We start from the raw sequence: 21678 nt of genomic DNA on the forward strand, positions 1-21678 counted from the left end.
GACTGTCCCCGACTCTATTAAAAATTACATCCTATTCCCAGCATTCCTAGTCCTCCTTCCTCTCATTGCATTTTCTCTATAGCCCTTACCACCATTTGATGTATTGTGTGTTTTACTTATTTGTGTGCCTCCCCCGCGAGACTGTCAGCTCCATGAGGCAGGGCTGTTCACTGCAGTATCTCTACCACCTTCTCTGGCACAGAGAAGACAACCAATAAATACTTGTTGGATGAATACATCTGTAAAATGGGATAGTGATATACTTATTTCCTAGGGTTGTTGTGAGGATTAGTGAATGAAAACTCATAAGGTTCTCACTACAGCACCTGGCACAGAGTAAGTCTCCATAAATGTTAGCAGCTACCATTGTCAGAAAGGAATCAAAAACATCTGGTGCACTGTTGTGGTGATTCTGGGGCTTCACCAGGTTGTTTTTCTTTCTAGTTGTGTCGGATATGGGATTTGCTCTCTACAGAAGGTTCTTTGTCCCTGCAAATGGGTCACCGGTGAGTTCAGTTTATTATTATTATTATTATTAAGTTTATTTTGAGAGGGGGGAGCGGTGGAGAGAGAGAGAGAGAGAGAGAGAGAGAGAGAGAGAATCCCATGCAGGCTCCATGTTGTCAGCTCAGAGCCCAACTCAGGGTTTCATCTCACGAACTCGTGAGATCATGACCTGAGCTGAAATCAGGAGTCATACGCTCAACCGGCTGAGCCACCCAGGCGCCACCAGCTTATTATTTTTTTAAGTGAAAATTGTTTATCAGTAGCTTAAAAGGGTCAGCAAATGGGGACAAGTCTATGACTTAGGGCAGCCAAATTTCCATTTGGAAGTTAAGCAAATTCCTGAAGACTTTTGGATTGTCCTTTTCACTTAACTGTCTCAGAGCCCTGGCGTCGGCTCTGCTTCCCTGCACCTGACCTACTGGTGGCTACTGGTAGCAAAACAGGAGAGAAGGGATTTTACCGTCCCTAGAGAATAAAAAGCAGATTAAAAACAGCAAAGAAGATTTGGGTCTGGATGAATTTGCAATACAAAGAAAACTGACAAAGATTTCCAGTTTCGTGGTGATTAGTCTTTGAATTTGGTAGTTTGTTTGCATATTTGTGTGTGTATTATCTATGTTCTCATTCTGACATTCCATTTATGTGGGGTCAGACAGCGCTCCCACAGAGATCCCTTGTGGCAATGCAACACATTCTCTCGGGATTATGTAGAACCATCCCCGATGCGATGATGATAGAGAATGAGAAACACGGCTCTCTTGTATACTTGGGAGAGTTGATGAAATAACATGTTTTAGCTTTGTATGTTTTTAGAACATCTCTTTGCACATGCAGCTTTGTGTCTCTTTTGCCTCACTGCCTTGTTCCTCAGGCTTTTAAGGCTCTTGTTTGACTCTGATGGTACTTGTTTTTTTAGTAAAAGAGATGCAATTGAAATATGCAATTAGCATGTTCTTCACTTATTTCCATTTCTTCCCCCTTCCTCCCAAGGTGTCTTTTGCAGCCCACATTGCGGGTGGATTCGCTGGAATGTCCATAGGTTACACTGTGTTTAGCTGCTTTGATAAGGCACTGCTGAAGGACCCAAGATTTTGGATAGCAATTGCAGCTTATTCAGCGTGTGTCTTATTTGCTGTGTTTTTCAACATTTTCCTGTCCCCAGCAAACTGACCTGCCTCTAGTCTAAGCCAAATAATGAAAAGAGCTATCTGGGAAAAAAAACTGAAGTCTACGAAGAGACAGAGAAGTCCTTGCAAATGCTAACAATTTTATAAAGAGGTCAAAACATGATTCAAGTCATCAGTTGCAAAGACTGTTTACAAAGCAATCAGGGTTAGGGAAGGGGCTTCTGAATGCCGAGGGAGGGAAAAGGAAGAGAGAAAAGGGGAGGGACAGAAAAAGCAGGGGTAGGCTCTTTCCAGACATGCGGTGTGCATTGTATGTATCCTCTAAAAGAGACTTGGTCTCCTTGGAGGATATGTTGCAGAGACTGCTTGATATAATCCACAAATACTGTACTGTGCTGATAATAAAAACTTTTCGTACCTGTGCCAGACTATTGATAATCACTTTCAATCACCTTTGGGGTGGATGAGGTGCTTTATATACATTATTGCTAATCTTTCAACAACCCAGAAAGGTGGCTATTACTCTGCATCTAGAGAGGAGGACATGGAAACTCATTTAAAAAGAAAAATCAAGTAACTTGTCTAGGAGGGAGCAGGATTTAAAGGTTGGTAATGACTCAAAAGCCCATACTATCCTTCCTTACTGGTCTAATGATGCTGTGTTCCCCAAACACTTAAAGTTGAGAGTATCTTGGAGTGTACGAACAAACATTACTGAGAGCACCCCATGAATGGTAGAAATACCTTATAAAAGAAGACTGAAAATTTCCCGGACTGCTAGTTTAAGATTCTAGAAGTATGTCTAGGATCCCAAGGGACCTAGAACTAGCTTTCTCATGCACACTGGGTACCTGGACTTTTGGTATTCTCACCCATAAGATATTTTCATCCTTTCCATGGCTGGTGGCTTTCCTGGGAGTGGGCAGAATTTATTTACAAAAGGTAAAATGTCATGTCTGAAAGCTGAGTAGCCTGTCTCCTTTCCTATTATAGAACCTGGATTGTTGGCCATTCTCTTTCCAAAATGGTAGTTTGGGGCCACCTGAACACAGGGAATACATGTTTTTTTCTTTCATCATTGACCTGTTTCATTATTTTTTTATTAAAATTAAAAAAAAAATGTTTGTTTTTGAGAGACAGAGACAGAGGTGAGCAGGAGAGGGGCAGAGAGAGAGGGAGACACAGAATATGAAGCAGGCTCCAGGCTCTGAGCTGTCAGCACAGAGCCTGACGTGGGCCATGAACCTTTGAACCCACCAACGGCGAGATCATGACCTGAGCTGAAGTTGGACACTTAACCGACCGAGCTACCCGGGTGCCCCAACATGTCTTATTTATAAACAACTAGCTAAACACGTTGCTATATTCTGAAAGGAGCATCCATACTTACTTAGATATATTGTGAAAAGTAGTTCAACATTTTGAGAAAAAAGGATCTGAGATTTGTTAAAAACATATTCTTTGAGCGTGAGAATATGCATGTGTTTTTGCTTAAACAAAGATTCGGACAAGAACTTAAAAGATAAGAGTCCCTTTTACCTTCCCGTCCCAAACCCTGCTCTTTTCCCTTGGTGGTGACCGATGTCAACAGCTGGGTGTGTATTCTTGCAGACCTTTTTCTGTCCAGCGTGTGCAGAAAGGATTTTCGTTGATGCCTAATCACTCACTGCGCTGAATGGCACTGAATCTGCTCTGTACCCCCAAAGGGACAAGTTCAGAAAACAAGTTGAAGATGACTGTGATCGAACTTCGAAGGAGAATTTGCTTCTCGGATTTACCTCAACTAAGCTTTGGGTTAATCTCTCTGTTTTAGCTAATTAAACATACATATGAAATGTATGTTTTAACGAGATAAATGAGATTATACTACATGGATTGTTCGGTCACTTGCTTTACAATGTGACACAGGGACCCTATTCTCGGAGTTGCTGAGTGAGAAAGTTGTACTGTAGTTATTTAACCACGTCTCTACTGGACATTTAAGTTGTTGCTGCTTTTGTACTATTGTCTACAGTGCTATGTGACCTTCCTAGTACATGCAGTGTGCCTTTGAGTATGTTTGCGGAGTGAATATTTTGAACATCCAGAAGCAGAAATGCTATGTTAATTTTGATAGATTTTGGGGGCACCTGGGTGGCTCAGTTGGTTGAGCGTCCGACTCTTGAACTCAGCTCAGGTCTTTTTTTTTTTTTTTTTTAAGTTTATTTATTTATTTTGAGAACTCAGCTCAGGCCTTGATCTTAGGGTTGTTGAGTTCAAGCCCTGCGTTGAGCATGGAGCCTACTTAAAACAACAACAACGACAAACAAAAAACCAACAAAAAACTGCCTTTTAAGTAGCTGCATCCATTTGTTGACAGTATATGACAGTAACAGATTCCTTACACTTGTGCCAAGAGCAGGTATGTCTTTGAAAAAGACGTCAGCCCAGAGCCCGCTTTGGATCCTGTGTCTCCCTCTCTCTCTGCCCCGACCCTGCTTGTGTTCTCTCTCACTCACTCTCTCTCTCTAAAATAAAACATTAAGATGAAATAGCCAATGTCTAAAAAAATTTGCATTTTTGATAGTTAAAGAAATACTTCATTTAAATTTGTATTTGACTACTAATGAGGCTTAGTGTTTTTCAAGTTTATTAATAATTTATGCATAGTTTATGTATTACACATAATATGTGTTATATAATACATAAATACAAATATGAATATATATGTATAATTTTTTCCCCTATGAAATAGTTGCATTTAATCTGAAAAGTATGTGTTAGTTGGCAAAGAAGCCCAGGGAAGGAGCACCTGGCTTGCTCAGTTTGTAGACCATGTGACTCTTGATCTTGTAAGTTTGAGTCCCATGCTAGGGAATAGAGGTTACTTAAAAACAAAAAATATCTTAGGAAAAAAAAAAAAAAGCCCAGCAAAGAAATAGTCCTTTGTCATGGCCAACCCATCAGGTCACTAGCTCTGAAGAGAGACCTTTAATGACCTAAATGGAAATGTAACTGTATGTAACAGAAAACTAGACAGAGAAACAGAATTCATTTAACTATGAAATTGGACATGACCCATTGATTATTAAGATTGATGACTAAGAAGTTACTATTTAGTCAGAAAGACTTTTTGGTACCAGCCACATCGTTCACATAACCAAAAACAGTGATATCTGATTTCCCCAGGAGGCAAAACTACTGTAAAGAAAAACAAAATCACCCAAACATCTGGTGTTCTAAATTTAGCATCTCTGAATTATAGAGGAACCACCTATTCAGCTTAATTTGGGGCTCGTAACTGTGGTCTTCTAAACTGCTGTGTTATTGGAAATATTGGAAATATTCTTTATCTGTCCTGTCCAATAAAGCAGCTACTAGGCACATGAAGCTTTTAAATTTTAGTTAAAATTAAATAAGATAAAAAATTCAGTTCCCGTGTTACACAGACACAGCACAAGTGCCCGGTGACTATACATAGCTAGTGGCTACCTTATTGGACAATGCAGAGTTAATTTCAACATCACTGCAAAAGTTCTGTTGGATGCAGCCAACATAGGAGGAGCACAAAAGGATCTTAGCTGATGGCTGACTCAGTGCGCTGAACTGAACCTCTCTACACCTGCAAAGGGGGGCACATTCAGAGAATAAGCATGATTTGCTTCTCAGATTTATCTAAACAGGTTTGTGTTAATCTCTGTTTTAGCAAATTAAGAAAGAGTTGTTTGAAATGTTTTTATTTTTTGCTTTTGGGTTCTCTGGGATTGAATCTATGTAGACTAGTATTCATGTCATTTGTTATAAAAGCTTCAGAACCTAAGATTTGTAGCTGAATAATTTACTGCTCCTTCTTTCAGGAAATACTATGCTCTTGTCCCTTAAGGAGAAGAAAAACATTTTTTTGTGTGTGTGATTATAAAAGTGCTCATGGTAAAAACAAACTAAAATACATATTACAAAAAATTAAGTTAATTGTAATCACACCATCCAGAGATAATCATAGTTAATATCTCGATGAATATCCTTCTGGGCTTTTTTGGACGCATCTCTACCTATAAAAAATATATAATTATGGGGTCATACTGTTCTATTTTATAAACTGAAACAATTTATCAAATGTCTTTTTATATTAGTATATATTTATCATTTTTATTGGTTGCATAGTACCATACCATGGATGTACTGTTATTTATTAAGTGCAATGCTGTCTTGTATTGATAGTTATTTTGGACATTTTCAATTTGTGAGTATTATAAACAACACAAATAATACCAATTTCTTACACTTGAAAGTGTTTTGGATTGTTGGATCAAAGAATATACTATTATTAACATAATAAAGTTAAATAGAAATTTTCTCTATCTCAGGAATACAACTAAATTTTAGAACATTGATGGTTTTGAATCTTTTCAACTGTATGAAGCTTTTAGAAAAGGAACTAAATAAAGACTTTTGGACTAATTGTTTAAAAAGCCCAACTACCACTATTTGACATACCTAATTTAAATAAACTTAAGGGAAAACAGATGATTTCTTAATGTTTCAGTGCAAAGAGGAAAAATAACAGTTTAGTAGAATAGGAACTGATTTTAGAGCTACACTGATTTTTTTAAAATGTTTATTTCTGAGAAAGAGAGACAGAGACGGAGCACGAGAAGGGGAGGGGCAGAGAGAGAGGGAGACACAGAATGGGAAGCAGGCTCCAGGCTCTGAGCTGTCAGCACAGAGCCTGACGTGGGACTCTAACCCACAAACTGTGAGATCAGGACCTGAGCCGAAGTCGGATGCTTAACTGACTGAGCCACCCAGGCACCCCTACACTGATTGAGTTTTAATGCCAGTTTCAGCTGTGTGACCTTGGGTAATTTAAGGTGTGCCTCAGTTTCCTCGTCTGTAAAATGGGGAAACAACATATCTACCTCATAAGATTTTTATGATGAACATATTGTGTAGCTACAGTATCCCAGGATTTTACTTGCATATGTAACATTTCCCTTTAGACGAGGGATATAGGATATATATTGATATATATATTTTTCAATTTAATTTCTTTTTCAAAATTTTATTTAAATTTTAGTTAACATACAGTGCAACACGTGTCAGGAGTAGACACCACACTGATATTTTAAACCTAAGTGATGAAACCATTCCCTCTTTTTAATCTTTCCCATGGGATATATTTCCTCTTCGATACCCTAGTATATCTACCTTACTATGGAAACATACTATCTGATAATCCAAGCATCTGAATTATGATTTACCCACCTGCTCCTTCCTCAAAAGCAAGATATAGGTCTTAAATATGTCAAATATTATTACAATGAAAGTATGTATAATACAACCACCACATCAGCCATCCATTTATTTCAAGAACTATCTAATAACATTCTGGTAGTACAGAAATAGTTGAGAATTTTTGGAGTTCATTTTAAGATGAGAAAAATGTACAAAATTTTTCATAGATAATTAAGAATTTTATGAATATTCATAAATATTACTGAAATTTCTGACTTCTGAAAATGCTCAACAGCTGCCAGAAAGCAATTTAGACATTTAAATGTGGATTAAAAACAAATCTAAATTCCTACAGCAAGAGCCAGATCCATTTCCTCTGGTTTCGTTACTGTATCTTAGTGAATTGTTAAATGAAACACGTTCATTTTCCTTTGTGTGTAAATGAGATTTAAAAATCACTGACTTTGGTTATAATTTAAAAAAATTTTTAATGTTTATTTATTTTTGAGAAAGAGAGAGACAATACGAGCTAGGGAGGAGGACAGAGGGAGAGAGGGAGATATAGGATCTGAAGTGGGCTCCAGGCTCTGAGCGGTCAGCACAGAGCCCGATGCAGGGCTTGAACTCACGAACAGTGAGATCATGACCTGAGCTGGAATCAGACACTCAACTGACTCAGCCACCCAGGTGCCCTGGCTATAATTTTTATATAATCTTAATAAATAGGTTTGTAAGATCATGTCAGTAGTTTTAGGAACCTCTTCAGAAGTTCTCAGTTTAACAAAGTAAAACAGTAAGCTTCAGCTAATAATAACAAGACTCCTTTCTTGTAGGGAATCCTACAGTTCTATTCTTTATTATTATTTTTTTAATTTTTATTTACTTAAGTAATCTGTACACCCAATGTGGGGCCCGAACTCATGACCCACAGATCAAGAGTCGCATGCTGTTCTGACTGAGCCAGCCAGGCACCCCATCTACAGTTCTGTTCTTCATACAGAATATACACAACCCCTCCTCCAGGTATCTTTTCTCCCCTTCTTTGTTGCAGTATGAGGTCTAAACATAAGTGATTTAAAATTCCTGGTATCTTAAATATATTCTTCATAAGATTATCACAGATCTCTAGGAAAAAACTAAAGCAACCAGCACACTAAAAGAGTGATGCTTTGTTCATGTTTTGGCCATAGGTTTGCTTTACGAAATAGCATGCCCTTCAGAATGGAAGAATGTATCTGCCTCCTATTTGATGGGGTTCAGAGCTAAGATGGCTGACTAAATAAACATGGGGAACTGGAATTTCCTTGGAGGCATCCTGGAGGAAGTTCACATCCACTCCACCATAATTGGAAAGATCTGGCTCACTATCCTGTTCATATTTCGAATGCTTGTTCTGGGTGTAGCAGCTGAAGATGTCTGGAACGACGAGCAGTCTGGCTTCATCTGTAACACAGAACAACCCGGCTGCAGAAATGTATGCTATGACCAGGCCTTTCCCATCTCCCTCATTAGATACTGGATCTTGCAGGTGATATTTGTGTCTTCACCATCCCTGGTCTATATGGGCCATGCTTTGTACCGACTGAAAGTTCTGGAGAAAGAGAGGCAGAGGAAGAAAGCTCAGCTGAGAGGGGCACTGAAGGGGGTGGAGTGTGAAATGCCCTGGGACAGGAGGAGACTGGAGCAAGAACTTTGTCAGCTGGAACAAAGGAAACTAAGCAAAGCCCCACTCAGGGGGACCTTGCTTTGCACTTACGTGATACACATTTTCACTCGCTCTGTGGTAGAGGTTGGGTTCATGATTGGACAGTACCTTTTGTATGGATTTCATTTAGAGCCTTTATTTAAATGCCACAGCCACCCGTGTCCAAATATAATTGATTGTTTTGTCTCAAGACCAACAGAAAAGACAATATTCCTGTTATTTATGCAGTCTATAGCCACTGTTTCACTTTTCTTAAATATTCTAGAAATTTTCCACCTAGGTTTTAAAAAGATTAAAAGAGGGCTTTGGGGACGATATAAACTGAAGGATGAGCACAATGAATTCTTCGTGAACAAGTCAAAACAAAATCTTGCCAAATACCAGAGCACATCTGCAAATTCACTGAAGAGACTCTCTCCTGCACCTGATTATTATTTGTTGATGGAAAAGCAAACACACACAGCAGTGTGCCCTAGTTTAAATTCACCTGCATTTCAGGCAGATCCTGACCATCACAATGGAAATGATGAGAAATGCATTTTGGATGGGCAAGAAACTGTACTTTCTAATGAGATGTGCACACTTAGCGCAACCCGTAGTCACCTTCAACACATCAGCTCATGTAATAATGAAGACAGTCGCAAAATATTTAGAAAAGAAGTGGGTAACCCATTAAAGGGAAAGAAAGAAATCGATGGCAAAGACAGCAAAAGGAACCACTACTCTAGAGGTCAAGGTTCTATTCCAGGTGTTGCTATAGATCCAGACGACCACGTGGGACAGTCGCCTCAAACAGCTTTCTCTCTGCCAGCTAACTGTGCTTGGAAACGGAGGTGGCTTAGTGCTACATGGGGTCCCTCTACTGAAGGTGAAAATCGGACGTCACCTCCTAAAGGAAACCTCAAGGGCCAGTTCAGAGAGGGCACAAACAGAACCCTTCCTCCTTCCCAGGGAGACTGTCTGGACATTCCAGACACTCCTGATTCTTTGGGACGGTTGTCCTTAGAATCTGATTTGATCAGAAGCTGCAATAATTCTACTGCTTGCCCTCCAAATCATTTAGCGTTGCTGACAAACAACCTCATCGGTAGGCGGGCTCCCACAGACCTTCAGATCTGAACAGCTGTTGACTTCTAGACATCCTGCATATTCTATTACCCTAGCGTGGTGGTGGTGGAGCAGGCAAAACAAATAAGGGCAGCTCTAAAGACGAGCTGTTCAGGCAGACAATTGCAAACCTACTTCAAAAAGGAAAAACACATTAATTCTAAATGGTGATGGGGCAGTTTTAAATTCAAGGAGGGCTACCGGATCAGGATTACTTTTTTCACAGGCTCCCTTCAGAATTCGTGAAAACTGATTCCGGGAACGTCACGTTGAGAATCCAGGCTTAATGGTTTGGAACTCCGTTTTTCCTTGATGGGAGCAGAGCCTTAGGAGACTATACTGATTCTACATAAGTCTCCCTTTTAGTTACTAATCTTTTATTTCCGGACAATGGTTAAATTGTTTGTCCCTGGGACTTAATTTCGTTTCCTTATATAGACTGCAACCTGATGTCTCTTGAGTATAATCAAAATGTTGCTACTTAGTAAATAAAATTTTAAAAAGATTGGTGGCTTTAAAACATCGTGATTCAGTGTCCAGATTGGAGTTGTATCTCTACACTCCCTAGTCCTCTAACCTCGACACTTTACTAACTGTAGCTACCTTACAGGGATAGTGTGAGAATTAAAATAAGAAACGTTGTGTTTAGTACAGTACCAGGCACACAGAAAGAGCTCAAAAGGCCTATTATTAGCACGTTACTGCTCACCCTCCAGAGGCCCACATCAAGCCGGCCACAAAACAAACTGCAAAAGTAAAAGCTGGAGCCGAAACATACGATTCCAAGCGCTCTTCTCAAGCCACTGGAAACCCAAGGGGCGCCCTGCGTCGGTCGTGCGCACCTTTTCGGGACGAAAGCCAAGAAGCCAGCACGTATAGGCTACCACACCTAATAACGATGAGGCCCGGGTTGAGACTGGTCCGCTCCCACACCACTGCCCGGAGATCCCACCCAGCTAGTCCCAGCGCTCCCGGACTCCGCAGGCCGCGCCCCCGGGCGCCACGCCCATCCTTGGCCCCACCTGGACACCCTCCCCGAGTTACCAAAACCTCGCCTCTCGCTAGGCAACCGAATTGCCGCGAGGACCGGAAGAGGAAGGAGAGGTGTTGAGCCGGGAGCGGAGAGGCGGGCGTACGCAGCCTCCCTCGGCTTAGCTCACTATGGGGCATCCAGAGCGTCCTGGTCGCCATGAAAACAGGCCACACCCCCGCGATCTCACACCGTGGTTCGCAAGTGCGCAGGCGCGCGCGGCCTTCCGCGCATGAGCAGTGCTGCTCAGAGCCCGCCAGCCACGGTCTCGGGCGCCAGCTACGCCGCTGCCGCTGTCACTATGGCCCATTACAAAGTGAGGGGGGCGCGGCGTGGCTGGGGGCGTGCGGGCGGTAGCCAGCCGCTGGTCGGCTCCGGGTGGGAATGGGGGTGCGCGCGCAGGCTTTGGGGGCCTGCGGTAGCGAGGCGGAGGCGGGGTTGCCGGACTCCCAGCGCCTTCTTCCTGCTCTGGCCCCTGGGCTTCGGCTACTGACCCGCCGTGTCTCCTCAGGCCGCCGACTCGAAGCGGGAGCAGTTCCGGAGGTACTTGGAGAAGTCGGGGGTGCTGGACACGCTGACCAAGGGTGAGCATGGGCTAGGAGAGGGTTCCTCGTGTCCACGTCGTGCTCCTTGGCGCTGCGTCCCTGTCGGGCCAAGGCGTGGGAAAGGAGGGAGAACAGGTGGGACCTGTCTGGGGTCCAGCAAGGTGGGCCTCGGGGTCCAGTAGGGACTGGCGCACGTCTGGCTGCTGGCTGTCGGACGCCGCTCGAGTGGGATAGCCTTGCTCACGCTACCACCCTCCGGGCGGGGAGTGAAACTCCTGCAGCTGTTGCAAAGTCCCTCCAACTTCCGTTGCTTTGCCTCGAGTGGCCGCAGCCAGTATGTTTGATAAAGACCTTGAGATCCTAACTCCTCCCTCCTTACAGTTTTTGCGGACCCCAAATTACGTAAAGAAGCATTTTCCTTCGAAAAAAGGGCAAGTGGGAAGATCAACCAGATTTCAAAGCTGTCTATGAAATAACTAAATGAACTCAGTCCCCAAAGTAGGCGATTCATAGTAAATTTGGCTGTGGTTTTTCAACCCCGGTTTCGTAGGCTATACTAATTCCTACTTTGTGCAGATTTCATAAGTAGGATTACAGTTTAAAGAGCTTGAGGACACATAAAAATGGTTATATTGTTTTCACTTTTTAAAATAGAAGCTATTACACTGTATCTGTTTCTGGGAGGGGGGGGGGTTCAAGACCTAAGATGAGTAAGGAGCTTGAAACTGGAGAGTTCCAAGAGGTGGTTGGGGGTACTACTTATTTCATTAGCTCAGCAATAATGTGAATGCCTGCTATGCATCATTCAACTCATTGGCTAGAACTTGCAAGGGTGTAGAACAGAAGAGCTGTCAGGGATAATGACGTGGGTCCACACGAGAGGTGTCTGGGAAAGAAAGAATTTGGTAACTGCTCTTTGGCCAGAAGCAAAGGTTAGGAGACAATTCTGGGAGAATAACAACTTTGGGTCTTAGCAGAAAGCAGGGCTTTTAATTCCCATGCATGGGCTGGTAATTTTGAATTGCTGCCTACGTTAGATTCAGGTACCAGTTTCCCTATCTCGTTGCAATTACACTTCAGCAAACACACAGGAGTACCTATGAAAGTGCTATGCTCTGTCCTCTCTTGAAGTGTCACAAATGCTTGAAATTTCTTTGACCCCCCCCCCCCTTAAAAAATTCTGTGGGTTCATTTCTTTCATTTAACCATTTTATTCAAGTCTCTGTTCTAGACACTGGGGATACAGCAGTGGAAAAAAATGTCCCTGCTCTAAATGAGCTTTATATTCTAGTTGAGGGAGACCTAATAAATAAATACATAGTGCCAGCCAGTGTCAAGTGTTATGAATAAGAAACATAGCAAAGGAGGGGCGCTTGGCTGGCTCAGTTGGTTGAGTATCCGACTCTTGATTATGGCTCAGGTTGTGATCCCAGGGTTGTGGGATCGAGCCCTGTGTTGGGCTCTATGCTGAGTGTGAAGCCTGCTTGATTCCCACCCCCCCACCCCCCGGTTCCTGCCTGTATTCTCTCTCTAAACAAAACACCAAACCAACCAACCAACCAACCAACCAACCAGCCAACCAGCAAAGGGGATAAAGAGCTATGGATGTGTCATTTCATAAGAGGTGGTGGTTACTTCTCTCTCAAGAAGTAACATTTGAGTAGAGACCTGAATGAAATGTGATGTTAAGAGTTCCAGGAAGTTCAAGGAGGCCGGAGTGGCTAGACAGAGTAAAAGAATGTTAAAAGGAAGAGAAGTGACCTTGGCAGGAGGTAACTGAAGATGTACAGCCTTGTGCCATACATGGATCTTCCTTCATGAGACTGGAAACCACTGAAGGCTTCTTTTCCCTTGCTCACATCCACTGGCATCTAACTCCTCAACCACTGCAGATTTCCAGTCTCCTAAATAATGCCAGACAACATAGTACCTACTGATGTGACGTATTTAAAATCTGATGTTTTTCAGCTTCAAACATATGTACTTTACACATATTTAATTTAGAATTTTTATCTGGCTTATTTCCAAGAGGATCTGAAATTGCTTCTAACATTAAAACACTATATGGCTAAAGATAAAGATAAGTCATTTGGAAAAAGAGGCATTTGAGTTATTTTGAGTACCATTTCAACCTCTAAAAATCCTGGCTGCTAAGGCAAAAAAGGGAAACGCGGGGTATGGCATGCTTCTTGTCTGATTAAAAGGAAGTATATTTCATCTATAGAAAAGCACAGGAAACTTGCTATTTACATTATGTTCTGTAATTATCAACCTTGTAGTACCACTGACCAATTTAGAAGCTGAAAGAAACGGGGTGGGGAACAAGAGGTAGAAAAGGTAAGAGTATTCATGTCTTAAAAGTTAGTTGGCAGAGATCGGTGGAAATCAGTGGAAGAAAAAAACAAGTTTGAGTATGTTATTTAAAGAAAAACACTGAGAAACGGGAACCCTCTTGCACTGTTGGTGGGAATGCAAACTGGTAGAGCCACTCTGGAAAACAGTGTGGAGGTTCCTCAAAAAATTAAAAATAGACCTACCCTATGACCCAGCAATAGCACTGCTAGGAATTTACCCAAGGGATACAGGAGTACTGATGCATAGGGGCACTTGTACCCCAATGTTTATAGCAGCACTCTCAACAATAGCCAAATTATGGAAAGAGCCTAAATGTCCATCAACTGATGAATGGATAAAAAAAACTGTGGTTTATATACACAATGGAGTACTACATGGCAATGAGAAAGAACGAAATATGGCCCTTTGTAAAGCAACACGGATGGAACTGGAGAGTGTGATGCTAAGTGAAATAAGCCATACAGAGAAAGACAGATACCATATGGTTTCACTCTTATGTGGATCCTGAGAAACTTAACAGAAACCCATGGCGGGCGGGGGAAGGAAAAAAAAAAAAAAAAGGTTAGAGTGGGAGAGAGCCAAAGCATAAGAGACTCTTAAAAACCGAGAACAAACTGAGGGTTGATGGGGGGTGGGAGGGAGGGGAGGGTGGGTGATGGGTATTGAGGAGGGCACTTTTTGGGATGAGCACTGGGTGTTGTATGGAAACCAATTTGGCAATAAACTTCATATATTGAAAAAAAAGAAAAAGTAAAGAAAAACACTGAAAGGAGGGGGGAGGAGAGGGTGGTGGTGATGTAGACATACCGACTTCTCAAAAAATAGTGTTGTAAGTACACTTAGAAGAGTAACTATCAGAACTCAGTGCTGGTTGTTAAGTCATTGCCATTTGATTTTTTCTGTCTATATTTTGATGAGTTATTAGAGCTAAAAAACTAAAAAGGAAGAGTGTTGTCTTACAACAGTTTCTTAACTTGGGGTCTAGAGATGCACATTTTTTTGTGTGTAGTTACATTTTTTTGGCTTTTGTCACTTTTCAGAGGGTTCTTTGCACAAAAAAACTTAACCACTGGTTTAGAGAGATTTATATCTGAGTAGTAAATCCTAGGAGGAATTTATTCAGTAGAAGATGAACAAGTCAGTGCTGATGTAAGCTTTTGGATATGAACTGAAGTATGTATTTTAATGTTGATTTAAGCATGTTGATTACTGGTGAAGTTTTTGGTTGGTGGTTATTTAGCATGTTGTGTATGAAACTCTATCCTTGAAGCATATTTTCAATTCAAAGCTTCTTCCAGTAATTATCATAGCCCTGTTGATGCTCTCCAAAAATTTTCTCAAATTTATCTTTGTTTTCACCCCTCCATCACTCTAGTGCAGGTTACTATCTTTTTCAGCTGAATTACCACATCTGCCTCTTAAACTGCTTCTCCTGCCTTTATCCTTGTCCCACCCTGGATCTTCCACACAGCAGTCAAGAGTGATCCTGTCACTCTCCTGCTTAAAACTGTTTAATTATATGCCTGTTGTTCTTAGGATCAAAGTCCAACTGAACTTGCAGGATCTTCCCTGGTCGGCCTCCTGACCACCTTGCCAGCTTCCTTTCCTGCCACATTGTTCACAGCTCCATCTAGCCATACTTGAATTTTCAGTTCCTCAATATGTGTTCTCTTGCCCTCCCCACCCCCTCACCTTCCCATTTTATCTGAAACCCTCATAGCCCAGGTCTCAGGTCTTACTTCCCCTTGTTAGGACGCCTTCCTTGGTGCCCTAGGCTGAGTTAGGTGTTTTTCCAATGTGCTCCCATAATCCATCATCCTGTATTGACACTTGATGCTTCTTCTTCTTCTTTTTTTTTTTTTTTTTTTTGTTGTTTGGTTTAGTCCTTTGCTTATCTTCTGCACTAGAGTATAAATTTGTTGAGAACAGGGAGGTTATCTGCTGTGTGTGCCATGGCATGGCAGTCCTATCAATGTGCTTAGCGTATAATAGGCACTTAATACTGGGCTGTGGAATATAATTTCAGTCATTCAAATTTAAGACTTTAATTATTGCTTTTTCTGCTTTTTGATTTGCAGTATTGGTAGCCTTATATGAAGAACCAGAGAAACCTAATAGTGCTTTGGAGTATCCTTTTCATCTTTCAAGTCAGAAAAAGGACTTATTTTTGGAACTCTTATTTTTTCACATAGATATTATTTAAAATATTTTTGATGATTGAAAAAGTTACTTTCTGTTAAGTTTTGCGATGATGATCTCTGGGTAAATGCTGGTGGTAAGATGTGGTGACTGTGATCAGAGACATTGATACTACTCTGAGCTATTTCATTAGTTTCATTCAGCTCAAGTAAATTCTTAACTTTGATATTAGTTTTTTAAAGCATCACTTAGGAGCTGCTACCCCAGAAAATCCAGAAATAGAGCTGCTTCGCCTAGAATTGGCAGAAATGAAAGAGAAATATGAAGCTATTGTAGAAGAAAATAAAAAACTGAAAACAAAGGTAAATGTTTTAAAAGAATTCATGTTAAAAATAATTTCACCTTTAATGATTATAAGATCAGAACCTCACTAAAATGGATAGTAGGGGAGGGAGGAGGAGAAATAATCTCAACTGCAAGGCTGAACTGACGCCCTATGGAGAAAACCACAGACTGTAAATAGGATAAGCAAAGTGTAGTCAAGAAGAGGTTCTTGGGAACCTGCATCAAGAAAAACTTGAGAACATTGGTTAATGCTGCTTATGAGTAAATGGAAATTTTGGGGAATCATAAGCAGTTTGTGTAAGTAGATCAGTGTAGGGTCACTGCTTTGTGAAAGGCACCTCTTACAGTTGTGTAGTGTGCAATGCGCACAGTTGTATTGTGGTGGCCCTGTAATGTGTTAATTTGTTTGCACTGAATTTTGTCTATTGCTCAAGTTTTTTCTTTGTTTAAATTCCTGTGAGAATCTTCATAAGCTTCAAATTAGTCATCTCTAAGCCTTTGAGGTTTTACCACATTCTGAATCACATAACTTATTTTACATTAGGCAGTTCTCATAATGTGATTTATCTTCTCAACAACCTTGCGAAATAAGTGAGATAGGGACACAGACCATTTTGTAGGTGAGGGAACTAAAGCACAGCGAAGTCTCTCTTCTCGCATCTGACAGCTAATTCGAATAATCTCAATCTCAGCCTAGTGTTCTTGCAGAGAACCAGTTTAGCATAATAGAAAATGCAGTACCTTAAATTATTCAAGATTCCACAACACAAATACCAGTTAACTTGTTGGTTAAGTTAGACCTTTTAAGTCAGACATGAGCTGCTTTTCATTGACTAGCTAGATTAATATATGTTACATTATTCTTTTTTTTTGCTTTTTGAGGGAAAGCTCAGTAAAACTTTGGTAAAGAGGAAGAAAGTACCTTTTCAGAAGCCACAACATCCTTGGGAAGATACAGATAGGTTGTTGCCTATCAAGTATTTGAGCAGTGCGGTATGAACTGGAATTCAGTTTTGGGTTCCCAGTAATTTTAAAGGTTTATACGAAAAAGACTTTTCCTCAGACCTGATTGCATTAAATCTTAAAGTGTATTAATTTTAAGTGGCTTAAAGAGAGTAGAATATTCTTATAAAGTTACTGATTCAATAATTAAGTTGAATATAATAGTTAACTTGTTTTGTTATTATGGAGTTTTTTTACCCAATTTAGAATAAGATTCACCTAAACTCCTCTGTCTTTGCCCTATAGCTTGCTCAGTATGAACCACCTCAGGAGGAGAAGCGTGCTGAATAGGAATCTTCTCAATTGAAAAGACACTGACAAAATGGTTTTGTATGACTTGAATAGTTTGTATAGTATATAATCTTTTCTGAACAGATGCTATAGAACTCTTTTAATATGTTGAATTCACCTACCACACTTTAACTGTTATAAACACATATACTTAGAATCACCAATAAAAACTCAATATAACTTTCTTTGGGTCTTAAAAGCAGGAGAATCCAAAGTGAATCCCGAAAAAAAAAAATCTAAACACAGCCATCTAATTCATTACCTTAAAAGACATTCTGTTTATTAGTCTGACTAGGAATGATGGTACTGGTGGTATTTTAGCCAAGGAAGTTCAGCATGGAGCTGTTCCTTGGTTTAGTTCAGGATATGAGCACAGGTACCTTCATTCTTTAAAATGAAGCCGACACTGTTGTTTATATCCTCTGTAGGCAGCTGGAAAGATCTGTGTGACAGAAGATGCTTTTGCACGGGTTCCCATGAATCTTCTGCTCTTGTTTATATAACGTGGAACAAATAACTCTTCTTTGCCACCACTCTGCCTTAGATAACCGTGTGTGTGCCAGTGTGAACTCTGACACCACGTGTCCTTCTATGCAATCATGCCCTACCTGATAACGTTGCCTTGCTTTCTCTGTGCTTCAGTGGGTCCTAGCTGCACATTGGCCTGTGTTGTTTTTCGATTTGCCATACTAGCAGTTATCCTGACTGTAATTTATAATAACTTAAAGCAGGATCACACTGTTCCCCTGCCTTACTTGTTGCTTAGCTGAGCACAGAACAGAGGCAATCTAAAATTCTGGGTTCATGCACAAGCTGGGATAAGAAGGGGAATGAGCCATATATCGTGGAAAATTATAGTTTGCGGGTATAATTATACAGTGCTTTTTCCCCCTCAAAGTATTTTTCTAGCCTTGAATTCATTTTATCTTCATTATCCCTGTGAAGTAGGTAGGGCAAGTATGAGGGGAGGTTGGGTGCTGAATTTTTAGGCCAAAGACTGATATTAATACAAATTATTTACTAACTGTAGAACCTTGGGCACATCAGTCAACTGCTCTGAGATTCACTTTCCTCATATGTTAAATGAGAATAGTATCTGTGCTGCCTACCTCACAGGGTTGTTGTGAGGGTCAAATGGAATGTATGTGAAGATCTGTAAATGGTAAAGCACTATATTCTTGTTTGTTAGTCTTTTTCCTTTCTTTTAGAAGACCTACAATCAGGTGTTTCATTTTATTGGTCACTTATTTTCCTTATTGCTGACTGACATTATTAAGAATCCTGTTTCATATATTCTAACCCTATTGTTAGAGAACCCGTCTTTACGCTTTGGTCAAAACACACGTAGAAAACAAAGCGAACCGATGACAACTGATTTAACTAGCAAAAGCGTCAGCACTTGCTGGAAACTGTGACCAGGCTAATTGTAAGGGCATTTTAATCAGTCATGTTGGCAAGAATGTGGCAATGGTCTGTCTCTTTTAGTCACAAGTTCGTTTTTGGAGGGGGGCCAGACACTACTGGAAGAACATTCACTGGAATTGGTTTATCTTTTACCAATTTGAGGGCCTCCTACATGCTCAGCAGTGGGCTGAGTGCTGGGTATTATAAAGATAAATGACTTGAAATTAGTTATAAGACATATACATAAGCAATTACAATGTGGGATAGGAAGTGCTGAGAATCATAAGAATAGTAAAACATGGCCCCATGGGGATTTTGGAAGAGAGGGAGACTTGGCTTCTTTAAGCAACTGGTATGACAGCCCCTTTGTGGAATACAGACAAGCAGATTTTTTTTTTTTCCCTGGCAGCCAACCCTCATTTGCTTTTTTCCCATGGGACTAGTATTAATATTTATGTAACTCAGGTTACTGTCTCTTGTACTATCCTTTTGGACAGAATGGCAACCTGTGGGTTGGTTAACTGCACTTTTATGGAGGGTGGGGCGGGGGGGGGGGGAGCTGACCTGCTTCAACTGCTGTACCAGTCAGTGCTATTTAAGAACTCAGAGTCAGCCTGGCCTCTGGAGATCTTCTTCATCATTTCTATCAAGGATCTGGATGAAGAGACTATACAAGAAGTTGCTCAGTGGAGTAGAAAAAGGATCTCATCCATTCAGTTCCTGCTGTACTTTAGCTGCCTTGTCCATACAATGTAGATTTCATATCTTGCCTACCTCACAGGGTTGTTGTAAGGTTCAAATTAAATATAATGGATGAAAAGCGCCTTGTAAATTGTAAAAGACTACACATGGGTCGCATGGTGTAATGCCAAATCTGTAAATGCCACAAAGTTGGCTGGTTAGTGGACTATATTGAAACAAACTTGAAAAGAACAACTTGGAGTACCCAAAATTCTGGGCCTGCACCAACAAGCTGAAGTGTCAAGTCTTATGTTTAGGTTAAAAAAAAAAAAAATGCAGTAATACAAGTCTAGGCACTAGGATTGCTGACAAAATACTAGTTCTAGTGATTATCAGTATGAGCCACATATACTCTGGATATATATATTAAAAAAATCCATTCTGTAAAGCATAATAGAAGTATTGTCCAGATGCTAAACAGTCATCCTGACGGCTGTATCGGTCATTTTGCATTGTGGGTGCCAGACATTTGGTAGATGTTGACAAACTCACATGCATGTAAAAGACAGTGAGCGATCAATAGAGAGAGGGCATTTGAAAATATAAGGTTGTGCTGCCCAGTATGGGAGCCGCTAGCCACATCTGGCAATTAAAGTTAAAAAAAAAAAATTCAGTTCCTCACAGTAGCAACATTTCGAATGCTCAGGCCACACTGGCTTCTACATCGTTGCAGAACATTTCTATCCTCACAGAAAGTTCTATCGGACATCACCATAGAAGCGATGGTCGAAAGAACAGAGTACGTTTTATGTGGGACAGAGAAGATTTAGTGGCTAATGAAGACTGCAATCTAATATTTGAAGGGCTGTCATGAAAAAGATGAAGACTACTCCTGTGATCCATTTTAAGCTCCAAGGAGTGTGATTTTTGGTCTGAATAGGAGACTTGCAAACAAAATCCTACCTCAGTGGAAGCGGCTGCCTTTTGAGATAGTGAGCTCTCCTCCCTTGGAACTATTGAGGTGCATGTTGCATTATCAACAGCCACAGGTGTCATAGGGTGGATTCTCTTTAGGCGAGAGATTGGACTAGATGACTTCTAAGGATGTGTCTGTCGTACCTTCCACTTACAGATTCAGACGTAGCCAAGTCCCAGACTTACAAGAACATGCTTCCCTTTCACAATCTAGAAGTTCGTTTCTTTGGAAGTTCAGTGCCACCACCACCACCTCCATTTTAAGAGGATCTTGGTTCGTCAAATTTCCAATTCTAACTCCTGACAAGGATGAAAATTCCTCTAGCTATCTCAAACGTATTTGGTGAAAGCATTGGCTTTAATTTGCTTTCATTATTCATTCCTTTGGTTTGTGAACTGAAGGTCATAGAAGATGCAATGTTCTATTGGGGGCGGGGGGTAAATTACATGAAAAGCAGACTGACTAGGTGGGAAGGAGGGAAAATTGAGTCCTATTGAGTTTAAAGTGGTGGTGGTATCCACTGTCCGTTTTGCTGAAGGAGGATAAGCAGTTCTAGCTTGGCTGCATTTGCTCTCCTCTCAGGGTCCCGCTACCTGCTAGAAGGAACTGCATCACACCCATGACTCTGCCTTTGGTTGAGGCTTTACCCTCACTCAGACTGGCTCCTCCTCCCTACCTACCAGATCCATCCATCTAGACCTGCTGAGACACCACCTCCTTACAGACTTTCTCACCCTCCCAACTCCCGAACATTGTTATCTTCACCTTTGACCTTTCCATTTCATACCTCGCACCGAAGCTACTTACGCAGAGATCCGATCTCTATCAATCTTCGAGCAACTTGAGGGCGGGCAGGGTCCGAGTCGGTTTCAGTCTTGTGTCCCTTGTCCCCCCAGGGCATCGCGGGCATCAATAAATACTGGTCGGGCGAGTACCATTGTAGGAGCACAACTAGTTCTTCCCCCAAATGCCCAGAGAGCATCTCCCGTTGCGATGGCCTCCAGAGCTCCTAAGAAGGCAGAGGAGCGGCGAGGAGCACCGCGCGTGGCTGGGCAGGACCGGGGTGCTCGCTAGGGCGGAGGGCAGAGGGCTCGGCCGGCCGGGCCACCCTCCTCGTGACTCCTCCTCCCCCCTCCACGGCTCCAAGTCAGGTGATTCCGGGCACGTGACGGGCACCACCTACCCTGCTGCTCCCGAGTGGCAGCTCGGGCGGCCAATGAGGGGCTGGGTCTCGGCGCGGAGCCTATGAG

General features: G+C 41.4%; 3 protein-coding genes and 1 long non-coding RNA gene across 6 annotated transcripts in view; 3 read left to right on the forward strand and 1 right to left on the reverse strand.

The window, feature by feature from the left end:
• The window catches only part of RHBDL2 (rhomboid like 2), a 51928-nt gene extending 49872 nt beyond the window's left edge, over positions 1–2056 (forward strand). For both annotated transcript variants that reach the window (XM_078452059.2, XM_078452060.2), the window contains 2 exons: positions 445–506; positions 1498–2056. In XM_078452059.2, the coding sequence (XP_078308185.2) occupies positions 445–506; positions 1498–1677 (242 nt within the window). In that variant the 3' untranslated portion in view covers positions 1678–2056. The remainder of the gene's footprint in view (positions 1–444; positions 507–1497) is intronic.
• The window catches only part of LOC144617270 (uncharacterized), a 29521-nt gene extending 7954 nt beyond the window's left edge, over positions 1–21567 (reverse strand). Inside the window, exon 1 of the long non-coding RNA XR_013557638.2 lies at positions 21236–21567. This is a non-coding gene — a long non-coding RNA (uncharacterized LOC144617270). The remainder of the gene's footprint in view (positions 1–21235) is intronic.
• On the forward strand, positions 8085–9833 carry GJA9 (gap junction protein alpha 9). The gene has a single exon (XM_060623761.3). It carries the CDS (start codon positions 8134–8136, stop codon positions 9670–9672), a length of 1539 nt encoding a protein of 512 aa, XP_060479744.3. The 5' UTR covers positions 8085–8133; the 3' UTR covers positions 9673–9833.
• On the forward strand, positions 10897–18550 carry MYCBP (MYC binding protein). 2 transcript variants are annotated; one of them, XM_060623763.1, is made up of 5 exons: positions 10897–11006; positions 11202–11274; positions 15669–15717; positions 15962–16091; positions 17323–18550. In XM_060623763.1, exons 1-5 carry the CDS (start codon positions 10923–10925, stop codon positions 17365–17367), a joined length of 381 nt encoding a protein of 126 aa, XP_060479746.1. In that variant the 5' UTR covers positions 10897–10922; the 3' UTR covers positions 17368–18550. The 2 variants fall into 2 exon arrangements, with proteins under 2 accessions (XP_060479746.1, XP_060479747.3); XM_060623764.3 differs by lacking the exons at positions 10897–11006; positions 15669–15717 and having other exon boundaries at positions 11036–11274.
• Positions 21568–21678: the final 111 nt, after the last annotated feature.

The sequence above is a fragment of the Panthera onca genome, chromosome C1 (assembly GCF_046562875.1).
Source record: "Panthera onca isolate mPanOnc1 chromosome C1, mPanOnc1 haplotype 2, whole genome shotgun sequence".
Lineage (NCBI taxonomy): Eukaryota > Metazoa > Chordata > Mammalia > Carnivora > Felidae > Panthera > Panthera onca.